The 18,441-nt window shown below is 31.0% G+C and overlaps 2 protein-coding genes and 1 long non-coding RNA gene across 12 annotated transcripts; 2 read left to right on the forward strand and 1 right to left on the reverse strand.

Moving 5' to 3' along the window:
- The first annotated feature begins 5,006 nt into the window (after positions 1-5,006).
- Positions 5,007-7,651, forward strand: LOC114384575 (ras-related protein Rab2BV-like). The gene is made up of 2 exons (XM_028344276.1): positions 5,007-5,393; positions 6,738-7,651. The coding sequence occupies exons 1-2, from the start codon at positions 5,229-5,231 to the stop codon at positions 7,221-7,223; spliced, it is 651 nt and encodes a 216-aa protein (XP_028200077.1). The 5' UTR covers positions 5,007-5,228; the 3' UTR covers positions 7,224-7,651.
- Positions 7,652-9,368: 1,717 nt separating this feature from the next.
- LOC114383071 lies at positions 9,369-10,206 on the reverse strand. The gene is made up of 2 exons (XR_003660394.1): positions 9,642-10,206; positions 9,369-9,553 (listed from the first exon to the last, which is right to left on the reverse strand). It is a non-coding gene; the product is annotated as an uncharacterized LOC114383071 (long non-coding RNA).
- A 3,511-nt stretch (positions 10,207-13,717) lies between these two features.
- LOC114383635 (mitochondrial substrate carrier family protein B-like) lies at positions 13,718-17,932 on the forward strand. 10 transcript variants are annotated; one of them, XR_003660555.1, is made up of 8 exons: positions 13,718-14,315; positions 14,512-14,688; positions 14,828-14,977; positions 15,454-15,555; positions 15,641-15,711; positions 15,831-15,898; positions 16,205-16,544; positions 16,936-17,932. XR_003660555.1 is itself a non-coding variant. In XM_028343343.1 (8 exons), exons 1-7 carry the CDS (start codon positions 14,142-14,144, stop codon positions 16,282-16,284), a joined length of 822 nt encoding a protein of 273 aa, XP_028199144.1. In that variant the 5' UTR covers positions 13,718-14,141; the 3' UTR covers positions 16,285-16,297; positions 16,936-17,932. The 10 variants fall into 10 exon arrangements, 7 of the variants coding, with proteins under 7 accessions (XP_028199144.1, XP_028199146.1, XP_028199143.1 ...); XR_003660557.1 differs by having other exon boundaries at positions 17,463-17,701; XR_003660556.1 differs by having other exon boundaries at positions 16,205-16,985; positions 17,463-17,574.
- The last annotated feature ends 509 nt before the right edge of the window (positions 17,933-18,441 follow it).

Consider the following 18,441-nt stretch of genomic DNA (forward strand, 5'->3'; position numbering starts at 1 on the left):
TGAGAGACGGAGTGTCACGTCATCACACCCAATCATTGACATGTCAGTACCACGTCATTGAGAGTGATGATATAACAATGAGGTGTCTATAACAAAACGTGATTACGTGACATTCTGTCTATTACGTCATTACTTAAGGGAAGACGACTAACGATAGATAGATAGTAAAATAAAATCCTTCATGTACTTAGTTGAAAAAAAAATCTAATAATTTGAAAACGACCTATATTAAAAACTTAATTAAGTCTAATGAATATCATTTATGATGTTTTAATTTTTAATAAATTTTAATTAAAAATAAATAATGCATTAAAAAGTATTTGAATGTGTGTTGTTAAGACTTTTCCTCGTGACTCAGGATTGTATTGGTAGGATCCATGCTAAGTATAGCTTGTTCAGAATTGAAGTGTGAGCGCGCTAGCAATTTGCTTTGTATAGCTTCGGCTTGTTTTGGGGCCATGCATGTCCTTGGACTTTATTTGAAACAGTGGGAATAATATGCTATCTAGTCCTTCCTTATCTGTTGTTCTTACTTTGTATTGGGAGTGTACGTTGAGATGGATACATCTTGTATTCAACTTAAGTACTTTTCTTATTAATGAAATATTTTCTTAATAAAAAAAATGAATGGACAACATGGGGTGGAATGAAGAATGAACAAGGTTTAGACCTCATGACGTAGAAGCTAAGAATTTGAAGTTTATAGTTTAAATTCTCTAAAATTTTAAGATCATGATTATCTAAACACAACCTTAAGGTTTTAAGATTAAGAGCATGTTGTGACTTGTGTATAAATTTTTTTGCAAGGTAAGAGTTGCTCTAAGTAATATAATGACGAGTCATATGACGTTATGATAGAAATTGAATGTAATATTTAATATATCGATCTCTTTCATTTATTTTTTATTTTTTTTCTGAATGGACCGGGCAAAGAACACTCCAACACCAAGATCAATTGGGAAACACTTAGAGAAACAACCTCCATGAAGGAGTGCATAGCAAAGGAGTTGAAGGAATAAAATAAAAAAGATACACTAACGGAAACTTGTTTTAAAAATAGAAAATATTTCCACAAATATAAAGTATGAATAACTTTTATATTTTTCTGTAAAAATAACTAACTTTTATATTTTATTAAGATTTTTAAAAAACAAAAAACTGAAGAACAAAAATAATATATTTTAAAATTTAAATTAACAAAACATAAGGAGACTTTTCAATTTATTATTTATTTTTTACTATAATTTAAAATAAAATAAGTCATATGAAAAAAATTCAAACTCTTGCAATATTAAGAAAATTTTTTATTATGTTAATATATTTTAAATAAATAAAAATAAGAAAATAATACTAGATAAGAATACATTTAAATTTTTAAATTGAAAAAACTTAATTTGTTAATAAATTCTTTATTAAAATTTATGTTCTAATTTTTATATATAAAATTATATCTTAAAAAACAATTTTGGAATTTGATTTTGGCATGGGACCATCTGCCATTTTTCAAGCATTTTAGCAAAAGACAAAAAGTTGGTGGCGATTATGTATCTGCTTTTTTTTTTTTTTTGCTTCCTCGTGTTTCAGTCACCTAATAATTCTGTACTCAACCCTAAATTTGGAAGGTGGTCACAATCGTTGTCACCACCATACCTGTTTGAATACATTAAAAGCACATGGCACAGATTGAAATTCTGTACTTGTACATCATTTTTTACATAGCTTCGGCAATTGAACCATGCCCACAACTCCAAAAATCAACCTCTACTATCTTGGACAAAACAAATTAATGAAATTATTGATACCTGGTAGAAAGAAAAGCATTAATTTTCATTTAAAAGAGTGATAAGAAAAGACATTATTATATTATTCCCCATGGCCCTTATATAACTTGTCTTCAGCACAAATAAAAATGGAAAGAGTAGTACAAATACCACATGTGCTAACCTTATTATGTGACGGGATAAACATATGGAAGATCTTTACATATTAATGGATGAGGGCACACTATATAAATAAATTCAATATCACATTTTAAGTTAAAATCTCAATCCTTCAATCCAATGTACAACATTAACTATTATTATAGTCAAGGTAGAATCTCTAACAAATCTAGGAAGCACTCCAGCCTCTCGATGATTTGGGGTTGGGGGATTGTGTTGAGAAGGCTAGAAGTTTTGAAATTATATGAAGCCGTATGATGCATATGTGTGGTATATTCTGCACAAGTAGGTTCCATTTGTGTGGCGTATAGGTTAATTATGGAATAAAGAGAAGTAGAGTTCAATACAATTTTTTATAGAAGTTTTAATTTGGAATGTTCCCTCGTCCCATGGAAGACCTTTGTCTTCCATTATCGATGCATACAAATTCACATGGCTAGTCGATTGGTGCCATTTAATTTGTTACTAAAAGTGAAGGAGTGCATTAAGTACAAAATGCAGAAACGAAAAGGAGGAACAGAACACACCAATTGATTTTTTAATTCATCTTAGGAAATTTATACTAAAGACAAAGGTACAGATCGAGTTCCTTTAATCAAAAGAAAACATAATTGCTTTAACTTGTCAAAAGCTTACGTAAAGACAGGGACCATTTTTCTGTGTACTAGCCAGCACGCAGTACCTAAACTCACATTATTTAAGATTGCATTATAAAACAAACAAAATAAAAAAAATACAAAACATGGGCTTTCTTCAAGCCGGAACTAGATATATATGCCGATTAAGGACTGTTTTTCCTTTTTTTCCACATTACTATTAGCCTCATGAAAGAAACTATTGACATTTTATAGGAACCTTAACTCAAACTAAACAGAAAAGGAAACATTAATCACGGTAGTGGCAAAGATATTAGGGAAGAACAATCTCGATCGGAAATGTTCCAATGTCGACCAATGGTTTTTATAAACTCATTCCATCTCACTAGGTTTTGGCTTTCTCTTATAAACGTTCCACTCCTTGGGGCCATATGACCATTGCTCTATGGGTTCCGGCTCAGATACTACACATCTTATTTCCATTGTGGAGGAGAATATATGTTCAAGACGATCCTTTGATGACTTTATAAACAACTAGCTCAAAATCCACTAGTATTAAACAAAAATTTTGAGGGATTTGGTAATTCATTTTCTATAATCAAACTTTGATAATTGATTTTGCACTTGATATTCAAATTTGACATGATACAATTAGTATAGAACATATAAGATAATAATGATCTATTGGCAATGCTATGCCTGGATAAGATAAGCAAAAGGAATAGAAAAGAAGGTAAATGATTTTTAACGACGATAAAGTAGGTTTTAATTTGTCACGCTTCTATAAATTTGACTGAGTAATTTTTATTTTATTGACGATATTTATGTTATTTTTCATATGTTTTTCCTTTCACTTTCTATACAACCAAATAAGAGATTTAGAGAAATATTTTATCTTTCCTTGCTTTCATTTCTCCTTTATTAAACAACCAAAAAATCATCTCCCTTCTATTTTTTTTCTTTCTTTCCTTGGGTAAATGACCATTTTGATCATGGAATGTGTATAACGATTATAATTTAGTAGTTGGATGTATAAAAAGTATAATAATTGCATTATATAAATTTAATAATAAATTGGTTCCTGAAATTTATAATTCACAATTAAATTAGATCTTTAACATTGCATTTAAATTTGTAATAAATTATAATTGTTACACTTTTTACATATTTAGGAATTGAATTGTAATTTTCATTCTTTCAAATACTAAATTATTATTGATTTACATATTTAAAACCCAAAATAATCATTTATTTTTCTTTCCTTCCCCTTTCTTTTAAAAACCAAACATAATGTAACGCTTGGAATTTTTCAAGAAATCCATGACATTAGAATCTTGGAAAACATCAAGCAAAGAGCTTTAATTTATTATTTACTGTATTATTTATTGTCAAAGACATTAGGTCACAAAGCAGGAATTTTAAAAATCATCAAGTCAATGGCTTCAATTATTAAAAGAATATTGGATGACGTGACCTATTTTTTTTACCCTTAGCTTGGCTCAATGGCTTTATGATAATCTTATTAATAAATAAGATATCGATTATGTAACAGTAAATTCGTATTGGATACTTTTTTTAACAACCTTATTGGATACAACTGCAATTTAAAACCGTGCAATCACAAATTAGTTCACCATGTAACATGGCTGTGGATCATGATCGAGTTCGAGAAGGACGTACGCTGATTTTATTTTTTTTTCATTTTACATGGGCAAGGTAGAGATATTGAGATATATATAATATAGAGAAAAAAATTATGTATTGAATACGGTATAAAAAAATTTATATAACACTAATCACAATTTATCATATGATAAGTAATTTATGATTAAATGATGATATAAAATATTTTATATTCTCCATGTATATACATTAAATTCTAGATTTAAATATATTTTTATTTGTAATATATTTCTGTCAGCCTATTACATACAACATTTTTTATTTTAGTATAAATTTTAAAATTTTTACTTTTGACATGTTACTAGTCTCGAATCATCAAGAGATAATGAGACAAATCAATACAAAATCCATCACATGATCAATTAAATGATAATATCACAATTTAAAAGATGGTGTAACACACTTTTAAAATTAGATTATCACATTATTATTTAATAGATTTAAATAAGTCAAATATTAACAATAAAAATTTAAAAATCTATATAATAAAAAAAAGAGCTAAACTGAAAAACAAATAAAAATATATTTGAGCCTAAATTCTATAACTTAGATAACCTTTTTTTAAAAAAAAAAAAAAAAAAACCGTTTTATGTAACAAGATCCTTATTCCATGATGTGGTGGTATTTTTGCTTACGGTTTTTGTTTTACTGATGATGGGGTGGTATTTGCAGTTATAAGTTATTATTGCACTCATTAATTTGAAATTTTGAAAATGAATAACAATTGATAATTAAATAATTAATAATTTAATAATATAAAAAGAAAAACACGTTGCGATTTTCGTGGGCGTTGGAATCCCACATAGTTAAGTCCGTTCAAATTAAGTTCCTTTCTCTTCCGTTAATTTTGTTTCTGCTCACGTTGTTGGCCTTGTAATGTGCCCTTTCTTCTCTCTCTCTCCCTGTTCCTTGTTCCTCACTCCTCTGCAAAACTTGCACCAAAGTTTGAATCTTAAATCCCTCTAACCGCAAACCCAGTTTTGATTTTACGTTCCATCGTTTAACTTGCATGGCGTACAAAGTGGACCATGAATACGACTACCTCTTCAAGGTCGTATTGATTGGGGACTCCGGGGTTGGAAAATCTAACATACTTTCCAGATTTACGAGAAATGAGTTCTGCTTGGAATCTAAGTCTACTATTGGGGTTGAATTCGCAACCAGAACATTGCAGGTTGGTTTATTTATGTGTACAATGCATGTTATGTTCTTCATTTTCTTACTTTAATTTTGGATTGAGGTTTATTGTAATTTTGTTGGTTTGTACATTCTTTGATTGATTCGGGAAAATTTTGATGAAGGAATGGCTCTTGACTATAGTGGAAAATTATCATGTTATTTTAGAATAATGCACTCAATGGTTTAAATTTTATTGAATTTGTTGTGTTTTAATTGGATTGGTTCTCATCAAGAAAAAGGCATAAATTGGTACTGGTACATTCTAAGAGCAGAGATGCTTTTACATACGAGTTCTCAAAAAACTTATTGATTTTTAGTGAATAATGTCGGAAGAGATGTTTGAAAATTGGAAGTTATTAAATGAGAAGTTCTTATATTTTCAAGTTGCTGCACTAATCCAGTAAAATCATAATACATGTCACAACATGGTGTCATCAATAAACTGGTCTTTCACGATGTTAGGAGAACTTTCTCTTTCTATTTTTACTTGAGAAATGCTAACAATCCATGAATCCATTGTTATTGGGTAAAAATTCATGACTAATTTTATTACATTTTTAACACCAGTTTTTGTACTTGCAGTGTGGCACGATTAGTTTTTACCATGTGATGAAATTTAATTTGTACTTAGAAGACTAGGTGACAAGAATCCTTATGTGTGTGAAATGCATTTCTTAGCAATAATCATAGTCTAAGGTTTTAAATATCGGTTACGTTGCGGCTTTGTCGTGTTTGTTGATATCGCCATAAATTGCGGACAAATGTGACCGATGTGGTTCCAAATTGTGATCGTGTTGCAGTCACACCTTGATATTGCAGACCAAATCACAGTTGGAGACCATTTTTTAAAACCTTATTCATACATTTTATTGGATTGAATAGAAAGCAAATTGGAAGGTTGAAGAACTGCAGGGTGTATTTAGATATTTTCTCCATTGAACAATAGTTAATAAATATTTGCAACTCATCCTATATGCTAGTATCTATGAAAAAGAGATGTGGTACTGCCATGCTGGTGTAATCCCATCTAAGAACACATCTAGATTTTACACCTAAAAAAATTGAATTGAAATTATATAACAGTATGCAAAATTTCTCCCCCAAAAGAATAGAAATAAAATTATCTGTATGATGAGAATAATATGCTTGTGGTTTGAGGGCTGTCAGCTGTGATAAGTAAGATCAGCAGAAATGTCAATTGTCAAGAGATGAACATGGTTGATGATTTGCCTATGTGAAGAAAATGAAGGAATTGAATTTTCATTGCTAAAATATTTTCATTGTCATGTCACCTGCAAGAAGAGTTAATCAATTCCTTGGAAAACATGTGTTTATGCAGGTGGAGGGGAAGACTGTGAAGGCACAAATATGGGACACTGCAGGGCAAGAGAGGTACAGAGCTATCACCAGTGCCTACTATAGAGGAGCTGTTGGAGCCTTGTTGGTGTATGACATAACCAAGAGGCAAACATTTGACAATGTGCAGAGGTGGCTTCGCGAACTAAGGGACCATGCGGACTCCAACATTGTTATCATGATGGCTGGAAACAAATCTGACCTGAATCATCTGAGAGCAGTGTCTACTGAAGATGCTCAAAGTTTGGCTGAGAGGGAAGGTTTGTCCTTTCTAGAGACTTCAGCATTGGAGGCATACAATGTTGAGAAGGCATTCCAAACCATTTTGTTTGATATATATCACATTATAAGTAAAAAGGCACTGGCAGCACAAGAGGCTAATTCCTCTACTGGCCTTCCCCAAGGAACTACCATAAATGTCTCGAATATGTCCAGTAATGCTGGCAATAGAAGTTGTTGCTCTAACTAATTAACAGGGTTACCATGTAGAAAAGGAGAGGGTGAAAAGCAAAGTTTCTCAAAAAAAAAAAAATTGTTATTTGAAAACACATCAGGAATAGTTGCTAGTTAATTGCTACCTTTTGTCAGGTTGGTTTTTATTTTTTGTGTAAGACGTGGGAGGATGATGATCTCTAGTCTTCAACAATCTCAATTGAAAATGAATATGATGTGTTAACAATTCATGCTCTTTTCTTTGGTGTAAACTGATTCTTGAACTGCATGTCATTCGGAGTTAGGATTTAGTGGACTTTAGTCTTTAATATTGTAACTCTAGTGTGTAAGTTAATGTGCTACTACTCTTTCAGTTAATGTGCCCTTATTCTTTCAGATGTACGTTTCATTTATAATAAAACCTTAGCGTTCATAACACAATTTTGTTATCATTAACAAAGAGATGCTAGGTATATATTTGATTCATCAATTGTCTATTTATATTGTATTTAGAGTAAATGTTTAATTTAGTCCTCTAAAATTATATGTATCATTATGTTTTTTTTTTAATAAAAAATAGACACCAAAACCATCCCTGAACATTTATCATGTCTAGTTCAGAGTGAAACTTGACCACTCCCTCAAAAACGTTTGAAATCACATGTTGGCCAACATGTCTCACCACTTTTCCAGTTTAAAAACTCAAGCTATATAAGTATGATAACCATTGACAGATGAGCATATTATAGACAATAATATTTTTCATATTGGTTAGAAAAGGAATTCTATTTTTTATTTCCTAAGAGGAATTTTAGTTAAATACTTAATGTTAACAAGAAAATACCAAGTTCAGACAGAGTTTTTCAAAGTCCATTTTCCATTTTACCCCAACGAATCATCTTGCATTCTATCCTGTAGCATTTCTTATTAGAAAAGATAAAAGACCACCCCATTTGCTTTTCCAATTTGGAAACTCAAAATACGTTGAAATTGAACAAATGTAAATATAGGACATCTGTAAAAATTATAGAACCAGCAAAATTCACATTTAATTTCCTATCAACTTAATTGGTCACAACACTTCTGCCATTAGGTAGTTAATGGTCCAACAGGTATGGGACCAATTTTCTTGTAAGATGTGAACATGTTCAAAGAGGAACATATATGGTCATTGTCCAGTATCCTATCATTATGTTTTCCATCTACTGAACAAGAGTAATACATGTTTTATCTTCTCTCCGTGATAAAGTCTATATATAGGAGTAATTTCCTCCATTTTTGTATTCATCAAATTAGAAATAAAATTACTTTTCAGTTTCCTCAACTTTTTCTAGTTTTGAAGTTAATAAAAATAATAATGAACATCAAAAGAAAAAGTACTCGACTTGCCTCTCAACAAAACACATTAAAATTAGGTTCAGAATAGGCAGAAAAAAATATATCAAATATTGTTCATTGATTACATAAATTGAACGACATTATCCTACAATTTTAGTTGAATAAGGGTCATCACTAGAAGTTGAGAAGTTCTAGTATAATATTCTATAAATAAATAAAGAAATAACATAATATTGCCCCTACCAAATTAACTTAGAGTAAATTACATTAATCTTGAAATTTTGTGAAATTACATAAAATTTTCTGTTTTTATTTACTCCTACATACTAAATTCCTAAGTTTTTGAAAAATATACATAGACACTTCTTTATACGTTACATATTAACTTTGTTAATTGTTTAAGAAATATTACACCAGACTCCCCTAAAAAAGGTTATTATAAATAATAATAAAAACATTTGTATAATTTCATAAAACTTTCATAAATAATTAGTGTAATTTACTAATTAATTTAATTAGTCTATATAGTTAGATAATTTAAGGCCAATTTTTTTCTCACAGTTTCTTTTCTATTTACACTTTTCAAACAAAAATTCAAATTGTGATTTGTCACATTATAAAAAACTAGTTCTATTTGTTAAACTCAATCCCCATTGATGGTTAACTATATATGATAACTACTTTTTTTACAATTAAGCTTTGAAATCTTATAAAGAGATGTGTTCACATTTAATATCCGAGCGTGGTTCAAACAAAGTTGCTTTAGAAACACAATATATATATATATATATATATATATATATATATATATATAGAGAGAGAGAGAGAGAGAGAGAGAGAGAGAGAGAGAAAGAAGCAGAAAAAACAATTTGTATTTGGGCAGCTTAATTTAAAACTGGTTCATAAATGCAAGAGTTGGAATCAGGAAGTCCATCTTGGGAGAGATGCGGCTGTTGCTTCCTGGTCCTCTAAGTTGTTTCCTGCACCCTTTCTGAAATTTCTTTTCTTTTATCTTTCGGATTGGTTAATCTGGAAGCGGAAAAAAGATATATTCTAGCATATAATTTCATATTCTAGACTGGTCATTCCAAAAAAGAGAGTGCAAGAAGGAACAAACCAGAGATGTACTTGAGGGACTGAAGGCTCAACCATTAGAAGTGAACCATAGGGTGAGAAAGCCTTCTAAGACCCATGTGAAAATCCTGCCCCAACCAACAAGAAGAAAATATCGAGAAACAACAAATAGGGTTCTTGCATTAAGTTTTCTCTCAACCAATTCTCACTAGACACGGGAGCTAGGGGAATTAGAGCACGTGTAAGTAATGGATAATACTTATCACTAAATCACCACAATAATTTGGGAGCTGTCTTTTTATGTAGCGTTAGATTCACCAAACATCATGAGTTGTCAACGGATGGTGTAAGTGTAACATTATGTGCATCGAAATTTATTGTATAAGCCAAGCAGCTATGTGTGACCACTTCACTGCTTTAGCTTTGCCAACTATAAATATTCTGTCTGATTCATATACTGATCACGGACCCTTCCATATCTGTTCAGTTTGGTGACACCTGGAAATCACAAATTCAAATTTTCAAACTACGGTAGTTAGATGTATATATAAACTCACGAAATAATTTCAATAAATATATTCTAGTTTTGCACATATTTTTCATCTTAAGTGACAACAATAGAATGCAGATATGCTTGAAAAATGAGTCCAAATAAGATTGTAAAAGTTGTACAATTGTAAAGCAATATACATCAAATTTCATCCGAAATAAAAATAATATCAAATTTAATTGATTTCACATTTTTTCAAACATTCAAATTCTATTGAGTTTTCATTGAATTACTAATTTTTAAAAAATAAATTATTTTACATGTCAAATTTATCATAATTTTCAAATATTTAAATAGAAAATAATAATTTTAAGACTTTAAATAAATATTGGAGGCACAATTAAATTTATTTAACTTAGAAACAAAGTAACTTAATTGACTAAATAACTTAAAGATTAAAATTATTTACAGACCAAATGAAAAGTGTAGTTAAACTTATTGTTTTAAAACAAATAATACACTAAATTTTGTGTCCTATATGGTATTAACTAATACTTTTTATCTTACAATTTCCTTTTCACTTTTTTTTGAATTACAAAAATACAAGAAAACTAAAAACTTCTAAGTAACTAGTAATACCCATTTGAAATAGTAGGACTCATTTTCCTTTCACTTTTTTTGAAGAATTTAATAATGATACAGTGAATTATATATTGTCATTTAATCATAAATCATTATTAATATGATTTTTAAGATAATTTTGTCAAATTCGATAAATTTATTTTACACAGTGATTTTTATTGAATAATGGTGTAAAACTAAACTATTTTATAATGATATCTTTTTGAAATTTAAAATTAGGTTAATTAAGTTTTTAGTCCTGAAATTATGGGGTTGAATTTCTTATCCATAAATTATTTTTTAAAAATATTTGGTTCTTAAACAATTTCTCATTATTATAAATAGTCTTTAGTGTTAATTATCTCTATAAGTATTGAATTGTTAACTTAAGTGATCACGAATATCATCACAAATTATAAATGAGAATAATGAATTAGCTATAAATTGCCTCACAAGTGATTATTGTATGTTTATAGGTGCTTGGAGTATTAGAGTCTAAGAATCACTATTCTTTTTTCTTTTGTATTTTAATAAAATATTATTTTAATTATTTACCTAGATCTGACTTATTTTATAACGCTTTATCACTTAACAGAGATATTAATGTCAAGAACTATTTTGAATAACAGAAAATTTTTAGGGATCAAATTTATTTTTAAAAAAATAATTTAGAGAAAAATTCAAAACCCCCATAATTTTAGAATTAAAAACTTAATCATCCCATTAAAATCTATCAAAAATTATTCTCCGAGTAACGCGGTCAGGAAAAGCTGTATGGCGGTAACCCAATACGGCATCCATCGGTGCAACTACAAAGCCAACGAAAAGCCAATGAATAATTAAATAATCAAGAGTCACAAATAAAAAATGTCGTTTTTTCCTACTAAATGCATTAGTCCCTACTAAAAGCATATTTCATAATTGATTATTAAATCTCCTATAATAACTTACAAGTAAATATCTTCATCAAGGAATTATCAACACGGACATGTACTGTTTCATAGTTAATAAAACTTAAAGTTTCCTCGTCCGTACACTTTATTATTATTTTTATTGTAATCTATTGGTCATGTTATTGTTGCTATTTGCTAGTAATGGGATGCTTGAGTAGTTTATATAAGATTTTAGGATACACTCAAAAAGAATACTATTATTGTTGTTAAATTTACTAAATCAAATATTTTGTCCATAAAAATCAACCATGCGTTTGTTTCAACTTTCATGTGTTCAACGTCTTAAGCGTAGTAGATACGTATTAATATGACTGTATGAGGCGCGTGATTAGAATTCAATGGCACCTTCCTAGTAAACAAAGAGGAAAAGGGTTCGATGCGTGTAATATAACTTTGGAAAGAGATAATGAATTTTAAGTATAATTAAATTTTAAATTGGTAATTAATCTTTAATTAGCTCAAATGATTAAAACTTACAATAATATGTAAGTTTCGCTGAAAAAGTTAAAAATTCTAATTACAGTAATTATGAAAAAACATCATAGTTGCATAATTGTGGTAAAATTGCATAGAAGTTCGCAATTGCATAATTTAATTTTTTTATCATCTTCAATATCTGTTCATAACCATATAAGTGGCTATTCTTCAAGAAAATTTTCGATCAAAAAGAATAGCTAAGGAAATATGTCGGGGTTTAATGTTTTACTTTTACTTTAAACCCCTATAACACGCTTGGTTTAACCCACGTTGCCCAAACCTTAATTATGTATTTGGATGGATATTTTTAATGGAGTAATTTATTTTAAATAAGATATTGAATATATGTCATTTTAAATTTAATATTTGGATAATAATTTAAAGAGAAATTAAATATCTAAAATTTTAACCAAAAATTTTAATTAACAAAAAATGAATCATATGAAATTCTCTTGAAAATCAAAGAATTTCAATTTTCTTATTTTCCTCTCCAACGCGACCTTTATCTTTTTTTCTCTCTTTATTCTTTTCTTTTTCCTTTCGTCCTTCCACACGACCAACAATTATCATGACGGTGGTGCTACCATGTTCCACCACCCAAATGTGAGATCTGAAACAAAACTCAAGCCTTAGAGGCAAAACGTGGTTCCGAAGCGGAGATGTGAGCAAAGACAAATATTTATTTTCATTATTTTGCTTTTTCTTATTAGCTCCCTCAATCCTCCTTCTTGATTGGAAGAAGCCTAATTTGTAAAGATCCATCGATGTTGATTTTTATCTTTATTTTGGAGAATGATTTTTACCTTCGACAAATAAATAATTGGGTGAACTAGTTTTGTTTATTTCTTTTCATAATGCTAACTTGGTTGGAAAGAAAGGAGGTTGCGGTGGTGTCGTCGTCGTCATTGACTTTGGTGTTGGTGTTGTAGTTGGAGCAAAATTTAGGTTAGAGAGAATGAGAAGCTAAAAGAGAATATGGAAAAGTTAAAAAAAAAAGATAAAAGCTAAAAATAATTATAGCCCTTTTTATTTTTAAAAAAAATAATAAATCCAATGGTAAAATAAAAATTATCACTTAGGGTTAAAACTATGCCCCAAAATATTAAAGGGATTAAAAAAAAATGGAGACTCAAGTGAATTAAAGTACAGAATAACTAAATTTAGAAACAAATAAGAACACTAAATTAAAATTTATTATTATATATTGTATAACATTAAATTTATTTTAAATATTTAACTATTTAAAAAAAATGATTCATGTTTCTTTTTATTCAATATTGAAATTTTAATTTTTAAATAAATATTTAAAAATAAAAATTTGTATTTTATTAAAATTGTATTACTTTATCCAAAAAAAAAATTAAAATACAAAAAATTAATTATCTCATCTAAATAAAATATTTATAAAATGAAAGAAATTTAAATCAAAATAATAAAAAATGATGTGTATTTGAATTTTCTGAAATTTTTTAAATCCCAGTCCAAAATACATGCTAATATCTACAGCTGTCTAATCTAACGTGCCTTCTCAACTTAATTTTCAGGCAACGGATATTCCCCAGAAAAGTACCTCATATTCGCCAACGGAATCTATCTCCTACAACCGCTTCCACAGCAAATCCCCCTTTCAACACAAAAACACCCACACATCATTGTTCCTCTTAAATCAACGACGCAAAACATGAAACTACCCTGCAACCCACCGCACCACGTAAAGCCCGCGATGCTTTAACTTTTCCCGTGAACCCACCCCGACAATACGTCACCGTTTTGCTCGAGTCGCGTCGCAAAAACGACGTCGCCGACGCCCTTGTTTGAAATTGTGCAGAGCGAAAAGTAACAAAGTGAAGAAAAGAGCAGATAGAAGAAAAAGCTCGGTGCATAGTTCCGAATCCTTGTTCTTCTGATAGTGAAGGTAGCTTGAGGTTTATTTAATTTAATTCGGTTCGAGAAAAGTGCTGAGAGAGAGAAAATAGAAAAGGTGAAAAATCGAAGGTCGGAGATGCAAATGGAAGCTAGGGTTGGTATGGCGGTGGATGGTGGTGGTGTACGGAAGTTGGTGCAGCCGCCGCCGAAGCAGATTGGAACTGTTTCTCAGCTTCTCGCCGGAGGAGTCGCCGGCGCGTTCAGCAAAACCTGTACGGCGCCTCTTGCGAGACTTACCATCCTCTTTCAGGTTCCAATTTTTTTAATTTCCTCTCAATTTTATAAAAAAAAGTTTTTCTTATTTTTCTTTCTGCGTTTATCTGAGTTCGATTCTTATTTGAAATATTGAAATTAAAATTAAAATTTCAAACCATAATGTGTGAGAGAGGGGGTTTAGGTTTAGGTTATGATGTTAAACCTTACTTTTTTAGTGGAAATGTTTTCAGATTCAGGGAATGCATTCCAATGTTGCAGCTTTGAGAAAAGTCAGTATATGGAATGAGGCTTCACGAATTATCCATGAAGAGGGGTTTAGGGCTTTCTGGAAAGGGAATCTGGTTACCATTGCTCACCGCTTACCTTATTCGTCAGTTAACTTTTATTCGTACGAGCACTACAAGAAGGTATGGTTATTGATGCTGTGATGCATGTTTGTTTTCTTTTGATTATGTTGTTGAGAAGTAAGAAAGTTGCATTTTGATTTTATGAGTGGTCACTTGTTCATGGATTGATTTGTGTTTAATGGTATTTTTGTATGAGCAGTTGCTAAAGATGGTTCCACGACTTCAAAGCCATAGGGATAATGTTAGTGCAGATCTTTGCGTACATTTTGTTGGTGGTGGCATGGCAGGAATCACTGCTGCTACATCTACTTATCCATTGGATCTTGTAAGAACACGGCTGGCTGCACAGGTAAGATCAAATGTGTTAGATTTTTGTGTTGTGTGGTAGCCCTTTCCCCTTTGGCCCTACGCATTTTACCTCCATCTCTGCCCTAGCTTTGATGAGTATTATCAATCAATGATATGTGCCCAAGTTGTCATCCAGGTCAATGTAATTTTGACTCCACCCCCACCCCCATTATAGTTAGTTGCATTGCTCAATAGTGTTGTGCAATCCATGTAACCGACTTCACGTAATGGATAAGACTTTTGTTGTTGTTCTTGTTGTTGTATTAGTCTTCTATGTGGTCTTTTAGTCTCTTTGCTTGGAACCTTGCATGAATGATGATCCCGACCTTGAAATTGAGTTATTTTGAAATCAGATCATCCACTAGAGATGTCTGCTTAAATTTGATTCATGCACAGCTGGTGGTTAAAGATCCGTGCATTTTAATTTTAATTTTAAAATTTTAATTCTTAACAATTAGCATTGCTAAAATTTTGCAGACAAATTTTACCTACTACAGAGGTATCTGGCATGCTTTACACACAATTAGCAAGGAAGAGGGAATATTTGGCCTTTACAAGGGACTTGGAACTACACTCTTGGTATGGTATTATTATGAATTTAACATTAGTTGAAGACTATATTCTTTTGTGTCTAATTTGCCACATCTCTCGGGTGCTAATGCAGACTGTAGGGCCAAGTATAGCTATCAGCTTCTCTGTGTATGAAACCTTGAGATCTTATTGGCAGTCAAATAGGTAATCAGTCCACAAATTAATTCAGCAGTTTGATATAACCTCTAGTATTCCCTTTAATTTATGTATATTACAGTTAGTATTATATTAAATTATTAATATTACTTATCTGTACACATCAGATCCGATGATTCACCTGTCGTGATTAGTCTGGCTTGCGGCAGTCTTTCAGGCATTGCATCATCAACTGGTGAGCATCAAAATTCGGAATTGTAACATGCATTTTTGGTGTTCCTTATCATATAAATATTATTGATAACTTGAATTTCTGATGTTCCTTCTCAGATAAGTAGTATTGATAATTTGCTTTTTGATGTTCCTTCCAAATGCGGTTATGCACATTCTTTTGGTATTTTACCCTTTTCCTAGATCTGAGTGTCATCAGGGCACTCAATTCAGTTTTGTTGTATCAAATGTTTAATTACAGTTAAGAATCCTTTAGTCAAACTATTGAATTTGCTCAACCGAAGAACATCAAAGAAGTTAATGTCTGTAGTGGTTTACTATGCTTTTGATGCAGAGAAAGAGAGTTTGGTGCAGGAACTGCACCAAGTATCTAACCAGACTGACCCATAGAACCAGAGACCAGGTGGGAGTTGTTATTGTATCTGTGGCATATGACAATTTAGTAAGGAAAATGACAAAATAACATTTTTCTTGCCTTTCTGTAACTTTATTTCTTATCTAAAGATCTTGCTCAAGTAATCATCTTCCCAAGTTTTGTTCTATGGCATGTCTCCCCAAGCTATGCAGGGGATTCCATCATGGGGTGGCATTACTTGGATGAACCTATATGATTCCCTCAGTTACCAAATGTGAGAGGTGTCCTCTTTGAGGTATGCTTCTCACTTAGGCTACCTTCACCTGATGTTTGGACGGGTACCAGAATCCTTTTCAGCCCTAAGTGTTTCTGAAGAATCTGTTCTTATTGCTTTCAGCATACTCTAAATGATGAAAATTATGGCAAAAAATTACAATATAGTTGTTTATGATATAAGAAAATTTATAAATGAAATTGTCAATAAAGAACGACTGTTCTTTACATGGGAAAAACACTAAATCATACTGATTGGGGAATGGATATTTTGTGTCAAAACCGTATTATACAGATAGATACTAACCACATGTATCCAAAATATTCACGCATAAAAAACTTTAGTATGCCCTTTTTATCAATTGTGTTAATAAAGGTTCTCTGCCCCTTTGCTACAATAAATGTATGTTCAGGTAAGGATGTGTTTTACTTCAACTCTTACCTCTTGATGCCAATTTTACAGGTAATGTTTTTACATGTTTGGATTTGTTAAATGCTGCGTCTACCATGTTAAGATAGGCTTGTGCATCCATAAATTTCTTGCTGTCAATTGATCACAAATTCAGTAGAGCCACATGGTATCAATAATATGTTTGCCACAGTTATTCTTTAGAATAGCCACTGATGTTGAGGTGCAGGTTTGCAACTTTCTCAGAGACACAATTAGAAACTCCTATTTTGTCTACAATTTATAGGTTATTGATTTCAAACATCGTTGATTTTGATGGCCAAAATATCGATTAGAAGATTTAGCTTGTATAAATTGATATTCATTTCATTTATTGTTTTGGAATTGGTTTGCAATTCAATCGATTAATCATCTTACCACCTTTGATGATGCACTGTAATGTCACAGACTACTGGTCTGATGTAAAAATTGAATTTCTGTTGAGTAGAATGGGTGTAGTTCAATTCAATTCATCTGTTATACTATATGCAGCAACATTTCCGTTGGATCTTGTAAGGCGGAGGAAGCAACTTGAGGGGGCTGGTGGGCGAGCTCGTGTGTATACAACAGGCCTCTATGGTGTGTTTAGGCACATAATCCGGACAGAAGGCTTTCGTGGTCTTTACAGAGGAATTTTGCCTGAATATTACAAGGTGGTGCCAGGTGTAGGTATTTGTTTTATGACTTATGAGACGTTGAAGATGCTTTTAGCAGATATTGCTACTGGATAATTACACCCATCAACCTTGGAGTCTGATATACAAGAAGTAAATGTATGAAGTTATTTACCCATACAAAAAAGGGTAAGAGTTACATTTACGAATTAACAATTGTAAGTTCATTTTATTTCTCGAGCCCTCACCTGGGCAATTTTGTAATGTGTTCCCGTGGGGATTGCATTTTTGCATGTACAGAGACTTGCATAACATTTAATATTAAGCTGTTATCGTCATGTATTCTCATTTGGTCTGCTTATCTTTGCACTAAAGAAAAAGGGGAAGTGCAGTGAGAAATATCTATTGATCTGCAAGACTGCAACTGGTTTCCGATGGCCCGACTTATTCTTGTCTTAAGAGTTGCTAAAAATAATACTTTCAGAACTTGGGAGAACTATGCTACAAAATCTAGTCAGTTGTAGTTGGAGAGGCCATGCCCTTGTAAATCTCACATTTGAATTGCATACTTCTAATATGGGACTGAAATCCTATGTGCAAGTTGGATTCTAACGAAGTTAAATAATAATTGTTAACTTTATTATTGTTTTAGTTTAAAAATTACCTTTAAATTAAAGGTGGAGACTAAGAATAGAGTCGTAGAAGCTCTTTTAATCAACTATGTATAGATTTTTTCTAGTTCAGTAAAAAAATGGTCCTTTTTATTTTTAGTTTTTTTTTCTTCCTAAAATTATCTTTGGTCTTCTCTTTTTAAAAAGAAAAGCCAGAAAAATAGTTAAGACTCAAGAGTGAATTAC

Source organism: Glycine soja, chromosome 14, assembly GCF_004193775.1.
Source record: "Glycine soja cultivar W05 chromosome 14, ASM419377v2, whole genome shotgun sequence".
NCBI lineage: Eukaryota > Viridiplantae > Streptophyta > Magnoliopsida > Fabales > Fabaceae > Glycine > Glycine soja.

Excerpts from the sequence above, each read along its gene's own strand:
- LOC114384575 (XM_028344276.1), top strand. The coding sequence starts at position 5,229 with ATGGCGTACAAAGTGGACCATGAATACGACTACCTCTTCAAGGTCGTA. Across the intron at positions 5,394-6,737 it reads TCGCAACCAGAACATTGCAG|GTGGAGGGGAAGACTGTGAA; the intron begins GTTGGTTTATTT and ends GTGTTTATGCAG.
- LOC114383635 (XM_028343341.1), top strand. The coding sequence starts at position 14,142 with ATGCAAATGGAAGCTAGGGTTGGTATGGCGGTGGATGGTGGTGGTGTA. Across the intron at positions 14,689-14,827 it reads CGTACGAGCACTACAAGAAG|TTGCTAAAGATGGTTCCACG; the intron begins GTATGGTTATTG and ends TTGTATGAGCAG. Across the intron at positions 15,899-17,462 it reads AGGCATTGCATCATCAACTG|CAACATTTCCGTTGGATCTT; the intron begins GTGAGCATCAAA and ends TACTATATGCAG.